At 37.1% G+C, this 13,988-nt stretch overlaps 2 protein-coding genes and 1 long non-coding RNA gene across 3 annotated transcripts; 1 reads left to right on the forward strand and 2 right to left on the reverse strand.

Moving 5' to 3' along the window:
• Positions 1-856: 856 nt before the first annotated feature.
• On the forward strand, positions 857-3,589 carry LOC104904672 (mitochondrial arginine transporter BAC2). Its single transcript, XM_010693013.4, has 2 exons — positions 857-1,589; positions 2,541-3,589. The coding sequence occupies exons 1-2, from the start codon at positions 1,338-1,340 to the stop codon at positions 3,243-3,245; spliced, it is 957 nt and encodes a 318-aa protein (XP_010691315.3). The 5' UTR covers positions 857-1,337; the 3' UTR covers positions 3,246-3,589.
• Positions 3,590-6,567: 2,978 nt separating this feature from the next.
• Positions 6,568-10,261, reverse strand: LOC104904673 (pyridoxal 5'-phosphate synthase-like subunit PDX1.2). The gene is given in 3 exon segments (XM_010693016.4): positions 6,568-6,740; positions 9,025-9,885; positions 9,887-10,261. Coding segments are annotated over 2 exon segments (906 nt in total). The 5' UTR covers positions 9,952-10,261; the 3' UTR covers positions 6,568-6,740; positions 9,025-9,044.
• Positions 10,262-10,716: 455 nt separating this feature from the next.
• On the reverse strand, positions 10,717-12,854 carry LOC125493106 (uncharacterized). The gene is made up of 3 exons (XR_008967714.1): positions 12,434-12,854; positions 11,753-11,809; positions 10,717-10,971 (listed from the first exon to the last, which is right to left on the reverse strand). It is a non-coding gene; the product is annotated as an uncharacterized LOC125493106 (long non-coding RNA).
• Between the last annotated feature and the right edge of the window lie 1,134 nt (positions 12,855-13,988).

Genomic DNA, 13,988 nt, shown 5'->3' on the forward strand with positions numbered 1-13,988 from the left:
ATCAAAAATTATTAAAAGAGACCGTCTAATTTTAATATAAAAGTAGACATAGTAACTAAATAGATAAATTAGTCACCGAAAGAAATTAACCTAATCACTATTATGCTAATTATCTTTTTAATGTTGGGCTTACCATTATCTAATTTCATTTTAAAAATAGGTGGTCTCTTACAAGACAAACTCTATCAAATTAAAAGGCGTTCCTAAACACGGAACGATGACACGTGGCGCCTTCGCTTGTAGAATTTTATGTTATGTAATCCACATACACTTAAAAAAATAGAAAATGCATTATGTAAGATTCGATTCTGAGATCACAAACGCATATACTAATGTCTTAAACCACTAAACCAAGTGATACTTGATGTTAATATTTCAAAATAAAATATTAATAAATGAAAGATATAATTACCTGGGATGTAGCCCGAGCCTACAAACTAGTTTCATTTTAAAAATAGGTGGTCTCTTACAAGACAAACTCTATCAAATTAGCTCAGATCAAAATTCTATACAAATATACTTATTAAAAAATATTGTTAAGTAAGTTTATACATGCTTCATATAAGGTTCAACCATGTGACCTCACATTAATGCTCTATAAACGTGATAATACTAATAATTCGAAGCATTTGGGCCTAATAACTAGTTCGAATAATAAATAATTAATGAGTAAACCACCTACGTCATGATTTCTCTTTGTTTTAATACGATGAAATATATTTATTTATAAATCTCCACTTTTACGTAATTACGTGTCTCACAATCATTGGCCCACGTGTCCACCATTATTTGCGCATCACCACCCTAAAGGGAAGCAAATCCTTGGCATTTACCTCTCTAGTTGCACTAGTGTCCCAACAAATTTGCACCGTGATCAATTTTGGCTTCTTTCCTTTTCCCATTCGGAGTAAGAAATTCTCCCTCTTTTAAACGCATCAATTTTTTGAACAGAATTCTAAAACTTCAATAAATACCTCTGTTTCTTCAGCTGCAAAACAAACAAACAAAAAAAAGCTTCAATAATCTCTAATAAAAACATCAAGTGAAGAAGAGAGAAAACAAAATTCTTAGACGTTTTTAAGTGCTAATTTCTAGGTGGGTATTTCTTAAATCTGTTAATATTACCAAAACAGAGATACCCATCTAAAAATTCATCAAATACACTTCTTTTTCTTTTCTTCTTTTGAGATTAACTTCATTCAACTAAAGACCTTTTTTGTGTTCATTAATTAATCATCAAATTTGAAGTTTTTCCTAAGCAAATTAAAGAATTGATTTTGAAGAAAGCAAACAAAAAAAAAGTGGTTTGATATAATTGATTGAATTTTTTTAAGGGGATGCAAAGTGAGATAAGCATGGATTTTTGGCCGGAATTTTTAGCAAATAGTTGGGGAAGAGAATTTGTGGCAGGTGGGTTTGGTGGAATCGCCGGTATTGTTGCCGGATATCCGTTAGATACGATAAGAATCCGGCAACAAAGTTCGAATTCTGGTTCTGCAATGAATATTTTCCGGCGAGTTCTTGCTAATGAAGGTCCTTCTGCTCTTTATCGAGGCATGGGTGCTCCCTTGGCTTCTGTCACTTTTCAGGTTCGACTCGCTTTTGATTTTTTTTTCCGACAGGATCTTGTTAGATTCGTCTTAATATATATGTAATATAGTACGTGTTTAAAAGTTTTGCATTAATATACGTGTGAGAAGTAAGAGTGTAATAATTCTTTAGAAACGGGAGTATAACTGTATAAGTTTTCATTTATTTTTGTAGTAATTAAATATCATGTTTTTTTTAAAAAAAAATGGAGTGATATGCATGTTTGATTCTGGGATTATCTTTTTATTTTCTGGGATAATTACTTTTGGTGCTGGTTTTTATATGATCCTGGGAATCTACTGTTTTTTGGGAATAATTTGGCAGTTTCGGAAAAAGGTCCTATCCCTATATTTTTGCTTCTATGTTTGGGTGCTTGGATTAATCTAGTCAAATTTTGTAAGTGTTTAGTTATTGTCTTATTGATATCATGTTATATCATATAACGTCGTAGTTTAGGCGTATCTTGACTCACACGTTGTAGTTTAGGTGTATCTTGACTCACACATTAATTTTGGAGACGGGGTTGATGTGGTAATGAGTCCTATTTAAGTAGCCTTGCACCCCCACATATCCGATCAATTGTGTAAAAGTACAATTGGCATGATAAACTGTGCAATACTAGTCCAAAGTTTGGTTTTATACTTTTAATGTTTCATCAAAAGTTCATAAGGTTACCTCTAATTGAAGATTTGACACTAGCACCAAAAGGCCATAACTATGTGTTTTTGAATTGAATCAGGATTTTTACACGTTTAGATGATCTGATTTTTTTTGTCCTAAGTTCTTAATCAGTATATTTCTATCTTAACTTGGACAGAACTAGTAATATTATGTTGGTGTTTTGAAGTTTAGAGTCTCCTCTTTAGTCTTAACATATGTTTGAGGATGATAAAAATGAAATTGTCGAATCAAAAATCTTATTATGTGCTTTGATTCATTCCAATTTGCAGAATGCCATGGTTTTCCAAACATACGCAGTCCTTTCACGAGCGTGTGACAAATCTGTTGATCCAAGAGAACCTCCTTCATACAAGGGTGTAGCCCTAGGAGGATTTGGCACGGGAGCCCTTCAAAGTCTTATACTAAGCCCCGTTGAGCTACTAAAAATCCGTCTTCAATTGAAGCAAAATCCACATATGGGACTAAGTACTGAAAAAGGTCCAGTAAACTTAGCCAAAACCATTTTAAAAACCGAAGGTTTAAGAGGGCTATACCGAGGTCTAACCATCACGGTCCTCAGAGATGCACCTGCTCATGGATTATACTTTTGGACATACGAGTACATAAGGGAGAAGCTTCACCCTGGATGCCGAAAAACAGGACAAGAAAGCCTAAATACAATGCTTGTAGCCGGGGGACTAGCTGGAGTCGCGAGCTGGATTTCATGCTATCCGTTGGATGTTGTCAAGACGAGGTTGCAGGCACAAACAATATCTTCAATGAAATACAGTGGAATTGTAGATTGCTTTAGGAAGAGTGTTGAGAAAGATGGTTATGGAGTTTTATGGAGAGGGTTGGGAACTGCAGTTGCTAGGGCTTTTGTTGTGAATGGAGCCATTTTCGCTGCGTATGAGCTTTCTTTGAGGTGCTTGTTCAATGGTGTTGATAATGAGAGTATACAGGCTGAGAACACATTGAAGGCCTCAGGATCATAAGGTTTATTTTTCTTGTGATTTTAGTCATATTCAAGTGTTCAAACAATTGAATCAACATAATTTGGTAATTAGTGAAATTCAAAGTGAATTTTACAGATGATTAAGCTTCGCACATAGAAAATTTATGATGGGGGTGATGATAATGAAACTCTGAAATTGACTTGCTGTTGGTTCAGAAATATCAGCTGAGCTCTATTGTTGTATGAATTTTAATGTAAGAAATTGCAGAAAGTCGATGATTATTGCAACTACTGAAAGTCTGAAAGTTGCATAAAAGACTATCTGATCCACATCTCAGTTGAAAAAGAAAATTGAATATATGGAAGTATCAATTATTGGTCCAATGATCAAATAGCCTAAGGAAATTATGGTATCTTTCATACACATTGCTCTGATTATCCAAATTAAGAATATGACACATTAACTAAAAGGGATCTTTATAATTTTTTTAATATTGTTTCCAAATAAAGGTATATCAATTTGTCGATGTAAACCAGATGTGTGGAGACTGCTAAGTTTCCTACCGGTCCAACTGGGCTGCTATTGACCGACTTGGTCAAGTTATCGTGAAGTTCTCTAGGTACTAGGGTACATACACATATAATAACGGTATTCCTATTATACCAGTCTAACGAATACCTTACCAGTGTTCGTCACTTGGGTCATCATTAAATGGGCCGGGGTTTAACTAGTGAGCCTATGTGCCTAAAGATAAATATGAAAAAAAGGATAGATATGTGTTCAATCAATGGAAGCAGTGTCCTACCTAGCTTGGGATACTGTCGGCTCCTATAAATGCCCCATGATTAGAGTCATAAGGTACATTCGCATATTTTAGTATACTCTATGAGAATAACGGCTTTTACCCTTTACTGACTTAGGCATCGGAGAGGCGTTACTCGGATCAACCCTCGAGGTTAGTTTATGTGTTCTGTCTTGCAGGGCATCAAACCGACATACATGATTTAGGGATATCAATTCACCCCAGCAGTATTTATTTCATACTGGAACAACAGAGAATGACTAAATGTTTTTAAACATCATCTTATACTACTATCATTTACCCCAAAAGCAAACCTTTATTTGGTTAAAAATTAGTATACTACTAAGCTAAGTAGTAACTAATATCCTTGATTTATAACGTGGCAAATTTGATAAAGGCACGCATATTTGAAGGACCACAAGTCCACAAAGGTATGGAGTTAGACTGCTAGTCTGCTAGTGCTAGAGTAGTTTGTCAAAGTAAACAAGTTATGCTGACAAGATAAGATATTTGTTCTCCATGACGTATGGAAGTTGCTGTCTTGCTCTGAATCCGTAATCAAGATAACTTATCAACAACTTATTCGCAGATCTCATGATCTTTCAACTTGTCATCAAGTTATAACGATATTCTAAGAAGTGAATTGCTTGATCATACAAGATATCCTTTCTCAATTATCATGATACTCCATACTTCTGAATAATATCAAGATTCAAGATATGGTAATACGTCCGTTTCCGAGTGGCCGTGTGAGTGATCAATGTTTAAATTTTCAACCAAGATTTAAAGGTAATGGAGTATGATCGATGTTCGTGTTTATTAATAGGGGATATCTAAAAATTATTATTGTACTATATATACTCTTTTTACTTTTATTTAGTTGTTACATTGTTGTTTTGGAAATTGAAACATTGACCGATAATTTTGATTCTTTTATAAGTAAAAATATATTCATGTGTAGTCTTGTTAGATTCATCTCGATGTGTAGATTTATAATATCAAATTATTATAATTTTTACTTAAACAAAATTAATAAAAGATTAAAGGTTATATCATGTGTTGAAAATCGTTCACCAAAAATGTAGCAACTACATAAAAACAGAGGGAATATTTTATATCTTTAATATATAAATAGAACGCCATGACTACTAAAGAAGGTAAGCCGTGGTCATATTTATATACTTTAAAGTCTAAAAATAAAAAATTACCTAACTACTTTATTTAGTTTTTTTGTAAAAGCTAAAAATAAAAACTGAAAATAAAAAACGATAACGAACTCATCAATTGACCATCTTGCAATGGAAATGTTCGTGCAATCCAAAATGAGACTAGTTGTTACCCCCCTCTAAACTATCATTGATGGCTGTATAAGTATAAGCAGATAGATTTCGGCGAATGCAGATTTGCAGTGCAACCATGTGCTGGACTGCTGGTACATTGGTACTGTATTTGCTCGGGAAACTATCAAATATCAATACCAGTTGCACCACTTCTGCTAGTTATATTATGTTGTTAGTTCTGCTCTACCGTCTAAAACTCTGCATACAATCTCTTCAAATTTTGGAACCAATTTCCTAGATACAGCCACAATTCACATTAATATATTTATGACAACTCATATTTGGATTTTGCACATTCCAACTCAAGTAGCATTTTTTTTTAAGTACTCAAGTAGTATTGTATTCGACGTATTCATGATTCCATGAGTTTTAAGGAGGATGAGAAATCTATGAGTATGACCTTACGAGGTCTCGTACACAAGTTATCAAACAATTTTACGATCACTAGTGGTATCACATACACAAGTTATTTCAATCAAACAATTTTACGATCATTAGTGGTATCACATACACAAATTATCTCAACCAAACAATTTCATGATCATTAGTGGTATCACATCCCATCCTATTCAAAACCATTCCATTACCTTCAACCAAACACCCTTTATATAAGTCAAATTGTGTCAAGTATTTTGAACGGTCTATAATTGCATATCTTGGCCCATCAACCGAGATTGTAAACAATACTTCGTATTCAGCTCACCAACATTCCCTCATCATCTTTAACTCACAACCTTTGACAGTTTCAGACATGATTCACATACACACTTTGGGTTAAATACAATTGACCGTTTAAATGATATTCACTTATCTGTTTCAAGTAATTTATCAATTTAGATTCCATTTTGAGCAGTTTACGCACAGCAGGTGATAGCCTAGTGATATTGACATCACATCCGATCCCATAAGTCAAAGGATCAAGTCTCACCCCTTGCAAAAAGAGATCCCTAATTTCCCCCCTTCCTTGCAAGGGACTTCATCTTACCTTTAAAAAAAAAAAAAAAAGTTTACGCAAATATAGTCCTAAGAGTATATTGATTTATACTTTATACTGAGTTACTTGTTTACTTTAGTAGGAGATACTCATCATATTTGTACAGAATCCAACGTTGATACACTGTCATTTTCCTAGTTTTTGGCCCAACAAATTACGAAAATGGTGAATTGGTGATTGTGTATAAGCTGAGAGGCAACTCTTGCCGGCTCTGCAAGACAAGAAAAAAAAAGAAATCAAAATAACCGAAAATGTTCTTGTGGAAGTTCTTTAGCGTTGGTTATTACTTTACACGACACAATACGAGAACACAAAGCCAACCTGAACCCAACCCGATTTATCAATTTATCATATCCTTACACGATATGATTATTGGTGTATTTTGAGAACAACCATACCTGAAATAAAAAAAAAATAAAAAAAAAAATCGACCCGTTTAATGAAATTGCAAGCTCTAAACATACAAACACAACAACAATGCTGATGAATCTTAGAACGATTAGTCTTACACCATATAAGAAAGCGATGCTGTGAGTGCATCCCTCTCCACTGCAAGGCTAATCCTAGACACAAAAACATAAATTGAACATGAGACCAACATCTGCATCCCATTATCAGTTTATCAAATACGTAAGTGAAACGAAACGAGCTCCTGCTTCCCTTTGCACTCATATTTTACGTCTTGAAGCTCAAGTTAAGAACAGAGGGATGGCCTTGGGACTTGCTTATGAATAATACTATCGGCTAGACGGCTACTATGCAGGCCACTTGACCCAGCCACCCACCTTTGAGTCACTCGCTCATTCGTCCCCAAGCATAGACACAACTTGAAAGTTATGGTATTAAAATCTATTCCACTCCCCAATGCAAACAAGAATACCAATTGTCATTTAAAACCAGAAAATCTGATTACCAGGCTTAGTCTTTCACATTCTAAAGTGCCAGAAGATCTTCAGCTCATATAACCATGGAAATACCGAAACATGTATGGTTCTCGTACACCCCTTGATGCAAGCACTAAGTAACCTACCCTTCTTGTCGACCAGCTTAATAAGGGCTAAAAGTGCCACTTTTTCGTTCCTTTTTATTGACATCCAGCAATGGCAAAGTACCACAAAAACTTTATACTATGAGCCAAAATGCGTGAAAATTTAAACCATACTTCCTTTCCAACCAAGATGTGATTTGAAAGGACTGACAATGCTTGTTTTCCATGCCTCTACCAGCCAGCTTAGCAACAATGCAACATAAGATATCCTAACTCCACTATCAAGCATGACTACATGAACAATCAAATAACAAGCGAGATTCCAAACTCACGTCATTCTCTAATGCATGAAGAGCCAGAATGCCAGACCTATACGCTATTTGCCGTTAATAGACTACATATGCTTGAGACGCTTGACAATGATTTCAACTCACAGTCCAGTAAAGTATGAAAACTCATGTAACAATGATCTCCCAATTAATTTAAGCCTTAGTAGTTTACACATCTCTGCAACTAGTAACGCAAGCAATCCTGTGTCCAATACTTATCATTATCACTGCCTTCACTTAGTCGATAACAGAGCACATAATTGATATAAAGTATGCTTATGATGAAGAACCAGCATAATCAAGTCTATGCACAAAATCCCATGATCAAAATTGCGAGAAACCGATCTTAGGGGAAATGAACGGGGTAAGTTACTAAGATTTTCCTTCTGTTTGGTTTGTTAAGGTTGGAAAATGGTTTTCCTCATATTGAAATGTAGAGTGTAGACTTGCCAAGGGTGGATAGCATTTTCCTCCCTACTCCTCACCTTCCTCGTATCCATCCTCTCCTTTCCATTTCATTCTTCTTTTCTACTCTAACTTTCATGACGGGAAACAACCAAAGAAAAACTAATTCACAATTTTTCCCCCGATTTTTTTTTTCATTTCCGCCTAAGAGTAAGGTCATAGAGGAAAGAAGTGTAACCAACAGCCCGTTTGGTAGTCGTTAATAAAATGCGGTAAGGGAATGAATTTTAAGTGTAATTTTATTAGAGAAGCACCCTTAAAATCTCTATGGGAGGCATTTTTTCTCCACGGGCAAGCAATCTCACCCCTAAACTTGTGTTTTTGTCTCCAAAGGGAAGCAATTTTCATTACCACCTACAAGGTGGTATTGGATGGGAATGAAAATTCAAGAAGGAAAGTGGACACTTTAAAATAAAGCATTACCATGGGAATGGACAATGATATTTTTCACAAATTTACACACAAATTCATTCCCATTACCACCATTTATAACCAACTACCAAACGGCAGTAAGGGCTATTTATTTTGAGCATCTGCTTAGCCTCAAGTAAATACCTACAAAGTTTCCCTAAAATAAATAAAGCCACATTGATCACAATAAACATGGTGTCATCATGTAAAATTACAACAAATATATTGCAAGCACAACAGCTTACACAGAGAAGTTGCATTTTATTAAACTATTACTATTTCTCTATATTTCCTCATAATACAACATGATCAACTCATCAAGTACATAACAGACTACACAATGCTCAACTACATCATAATTCATGCCTAAAGTAATGACTACCACATCTTTAGCAACAACAACAACAACCAAACACCAACAAAACAAGAGCATCTAAAATTTCTTCCCAACTCATCATTCAAAAAAAAATTCAAGTCAGAAATAGATACCTCCCATTAGTTCAATTCCATCAAACTTCAACCACCCTGTTATCATCATCAACATTCAACCTCGCCATTGCATCACTAAACCCGGTACACACATCCACCAACACAGCCGGATCATTATAATTCCTCACAGCCTCCACAATAGCCCGAACCCGCTTAAACGGGTCCGAAACGCCATCAAAAACCTCAACCCCAATAAAAACACCATCACAACCCAATTGCATCATCAATGCAGCATCAGCAGGAGTAACAATCCCACCGGAAGCGAAATGAACAACCGGAAGCCGGCCCATTTGTTTAGTTTGTGCAACTAAATCATAAGGAGCCCCAATATTCTTAGCAAAGGTAAAAACTTCATCATCATCCATGTTATTCAACATTCTCACATGACCCATTATCTTCCTAACATTACCAACTGTTTCAGCAATATTACCCGACCCAGATAAATCCCCTTGAGTCCGAATCATTGCAGCACCTTCTCGGATCCTCCTCAAAGCTCCGCCCAAATTTCGGGTCCCACAAATAAATGGAACCCTAAAATTGTGTTTGTTGATGAAATTGTCCTCGTCAGCAATCAATAAAACCTCGTTTTCGTCAATGTAGTCGGATCCTGATGATTCGATGATCTGGGCTTCGACGAAATGGCCGACCCGAGATTTTCCGATTACGGGTATCGAAACGGTGCGTTTTATTTGTTTGATTAGAGATGGGTTTGACATTCTTCCGTGATCTCCGACGATAGAAATGCAACATGCGCCGGCATTTTCGGCGATTTTGGCTTGTGTGGGGTCGGATATTTCGACGATTGCACCACCACGGAGAATCTGGGTTAACCCGACTTTGATTGAATACGGGTTAGGGTTAGGTTGTGGGCTGATCGGTGGTGATGATGGTTCCGTCGTAGAGTACTACAACGCCGTCGTCCGCCATTGACGAGGAAGTTTGAGAGGTTGAAGATGAAGTGTTTGATGAAATGCGCGAGAGAAAAGAAGGAATTTTGATGATGGGTGAAGGTTTGAAGGAGGGTTTTGGGGGATTTAAGGAAATGGAGGGAATCAAGGAAAAGGAAGATGGAGATGATGTGACTTGTGAGAGTGGAGAATGTGACAGGTGAATCTCAAATGTTCCGGAAAGTTCTTAGGAAATGAGGGTTGAGTGGGTGAGATTTGAATGTATCAATTTAGAAAGATGAGGAAACTACATGGCTTAATCAAGCAATCTAAGTATTATGGTTTGTGATCTAGTTTGCATTTTTTAAGATTTATTTGATATGAATATTTCAAGTTTGGTCTCCTAATTTGATTGAGCATGTTTTTATGTCTAAGGGTGTAACTTGTAAGTGATGTGAGTGGAGTTCGAGTTTAAGCTAGCTCGACTCGACTCATTAGCATATGAGTCGAGTTTAAATTGAGTCGAGTTTTGACCGAGTAGATCTCGAGTAGCTTGTAAGTGTTTCGTGTTAAAAGCAATCTTTAAGTAGAACATATGTTGAATTTAGGTATTTTGCTACAAACAATTGGATATTCGAGTTTCTCACAAATTTTCGAGACGAGTATCGAGTTGCTCAACTCGACTCGCCAACATCTCGAGTCGAGCTCAAGTTCTATTCGAGCTAACTCGAGGCGGGTTTTGACAGAGTCGATGTAACACCCCCAAAATCCATACACGTCTAAAGCTACGTCGCATCGACTTTGGGAGTGTTACCGCCGCGATGGAACGCAAGGCATAATTAGAAATACGGTAACTCAAATTCATTGTCTCAAAACCAAATTGCAGCGGAATAGAAAATGTAAATACAACTCGGGAATCATAGTAGACCCTCTTTATTCAAACTCAAACTATGTAACAATGTTCTATAAAATTCATTAATGATCAAACCAAAAGTTAACTTCAAACTACAGTCTAGCCCCCATATGCTTGATGTCATGCAGCAGCACCAGCTCACCTAGTCTGCTCCCCATTGAAGTATCAATAGTTCATCACAGGACAACAAACACATAATAACACACAGAGTCAGCTATGCTGAGTACGTAATGAACCATTGAAACTTTATGAATATGAATGATGCATACATTACAACTGTTATATGAACCTACGTTATCTCACATCCTTTACTCTTTCATTATTTGGCATCGAACGGGCACCGTCATCTTACTAGAATCATACGGGCTACTGAATCCTTAATAGACGACTTGGTCTATTAGATGAAATGTAAATACGGTTTTGTTCCGTCTCACACCCATCACCTTAGTATGCATACCCCCAAGATCGAACGGAACCTTCCGCCTACTTGAGTTATCAAAATATAAGGACACTACTGTCGTCACAGTAGGCCTGCGTAGGAGTGTAGGACAAGTCCTACATTCCCCCCATTGTTCTATACTTGTAGGGAGTCCAACTACAAGTATCGCCATAATCTTCTTTTATTACCAATCATTCCTTTATAACTTTAAGGAGTCATTTACATACTCTCTTAATTACCAAACTCAATCTTATCCCTAGTAACACTCTTGTTACTCTATAGATCAGATTAATAATGCTGATGTTACACTACGATAGAACTTCGCATTTCAATGCAACATATTTCAATGCATCATATTGATTTCACGTTATAACGTCTACCAAACAATCACAATCAAATGTTCCCTATCATGGTACTAGGTTCCAATAACATGAACTGCAACCTAAACATGATACTAAGCTTTGAAAGTAAACTGGTACGCGTACGTACCTTGTAGCGGAGAATTTTCGCTGACTTAATAGAACGAGCCGCTTATGAAATTGGGACCTAAATCGTTAAAACAAAGCTTTTAGTGTTACGTCCTTGATAACACTAACAACTACTACGTACTAAGACCATAACGATCCAACGATTCGAATTACGCAATAGTTAAAACCTTATTCCAGAACTTTCGTTATAATTCTAATCTAGTGAATTTAACGTCTTTTAGAAGTCAGAGTTAGTGAGTAACTAAGTTAATTAGTAACATTAGTCCACTGTTTTACCCATCCAAAATGTCATAAGTCCAGCCTGTCTTATGTCCAAAAGTCAAGTCATATGTCCAAGGTAAGTCATATGTCCAAGAGTAAGTTCCATGTCCAAAAGGTAAGTTCCATGTCCAAAGGTAAGTTCCATGTCCAAAGTCAGATTTCATGAAACAGATTACTCATGAAACAATAATAATTGTAACTAATAATAAGACACAATTTTCCTACTTCCAACTTATTCCAATTACAAACCTAACCAGAATTTATACTAAAAACAGAACAATAACTTAACTAGTTAACAATCTAATAAATTACTAAACACTCTAATTATTAATTATAATTTACAAACCTTTCTTAACTACGAAAACAGTAAATATAAGAATAGTTAATAAACTGACATACTAAGTTAAGTACAAAATTATACCACTGACTTTCGCCGGCACAAAATTCCGGCGACGGAACTCCGGTGGCCTTCGCTCGCCACACAGCCCCACTCGAGCCTTCTTCGGTTCGCTGGCGCGCACAGCAGCGACGCACCCTTCGCTCGCTCTCGACCTACGCACAACAACACACGCACGACTCCCTCGAACACCGCACAACTCTTCGCACCACTTCGGCTTTGTCGCGCGGCTACACTCGCACGACACCCTCGAACGTCCTTCGCACAACCCTCGCACAACCCTCGAACCTCTTCGCGCAACACTCGCACGAACCACGACACTCTTCGCACAAAAACTCTCGAACTCACACACACGGCTACGCACACAGCCCTCGAACCACTCGCCCAAGACCTCGACGGAACTCCGTCTCGCACCACTACCACTCACGCACAACACGCGACGGGAGGGAGGCGAGAGGAATAGCACGAGAGATTGAGAGAGAATTCGAGAGAGAGAAAAATCTGAGAGAGAGATGGCTGAAAAATTCGAGAGAGAGAAGACAAGGGAAGATCGGCAAGGAGAGAGAGAAGAAGAAAATGTCGGCTGAGGAGAGGGAGAAGAAAGGTTTAGGGTTTTCTGAAATTCCCTCTCCTTTTCTTTTTATACTCCCTTCCAAAAGGTAGTAACCCTAGGTCGATTAGGTTACTCTTTTAAAATTCCGGAAATTCCTAACAAATTCATATTACTAATAATTTATTCCTATTAACTTGTAAATAAATTAAAATACCTTTTTATTAATTCTTTTATATTTTCTTAATTAGTACGAAATTAGTATTAAAAATACGGAGTATTACAGGCTTCCCCCCTTAAAAGAAGTTTCGTCCCGAAACTTTGAGGTAGCCCGTCTTAACGACGATCTTTTGCACTTCTAAGTCCCAAATTTCACAAGCGTTTTCTAACGTTCACACAATAGATAAGCATTTTCACACATAACTAGCATATAACTAACATAATCAACATAATTAACATACTTTAGGGTGAAAGCGCGAAATTCTATCGCATTCTTCCCCCCTTAAAAGAAAAGTTACGTCCCCGTAACTCACGTACCTCTTGAAAAGCTCAGGGTACTTCAGACGCATTGCATCTTCGGCTTCCCATGTGGCTTCCTCGGTAGTTTGATTTCTCCACAACACCTTGACAATTCTGACGTCCTTATTCCTCGTACTTCGCACTTTGCGGTCTAGGATCTGGACAGGTTTCTCCTCATAGGACAAAGTTTCGTCTATCTCTACGTTTTCAGGTTCAAGGACATGTGACGCATCAGGTACGTATCTCCGGAGTTGGGATACGTGAAACACGTTATGGACCCTTTCTAGGTCGTTGGGTAAATCCAGGCGATAAGCAACTTTCCCTACCCTCGCCAGTATCTCATAGGGTCCTATGAACTTAGGGCTTAGCTTCCCCTTTTTCCCGAATCGCATCACTCCTTTCATTGGGGACACCTTAAGCAACACTTTTTCCCCAACTTCGAAATTTTCGTCCCTTCGCTTCTGGTCCGCATAGGATTTTTGCCTGTCCTGTGCAGTCTTAATCTTTTCT

The sequence above is a fragment of the Beta vulgaris genome, chromosome 9 (genome assembly GCF_026745355.1).
Source record: "Beta vulgaris subsp. vulgaris cultivar EL10 chromosome 9, EL10.2, whole genome shotgun sequence".
NCBI classification, from domain to species: domain Eukaryota; kingdom Viridiplantae; phylum Streptophyta; class Magnoliopsida; order Caryophyllales; family Amaranthaceae; genus Beta; species Beta vulgaris.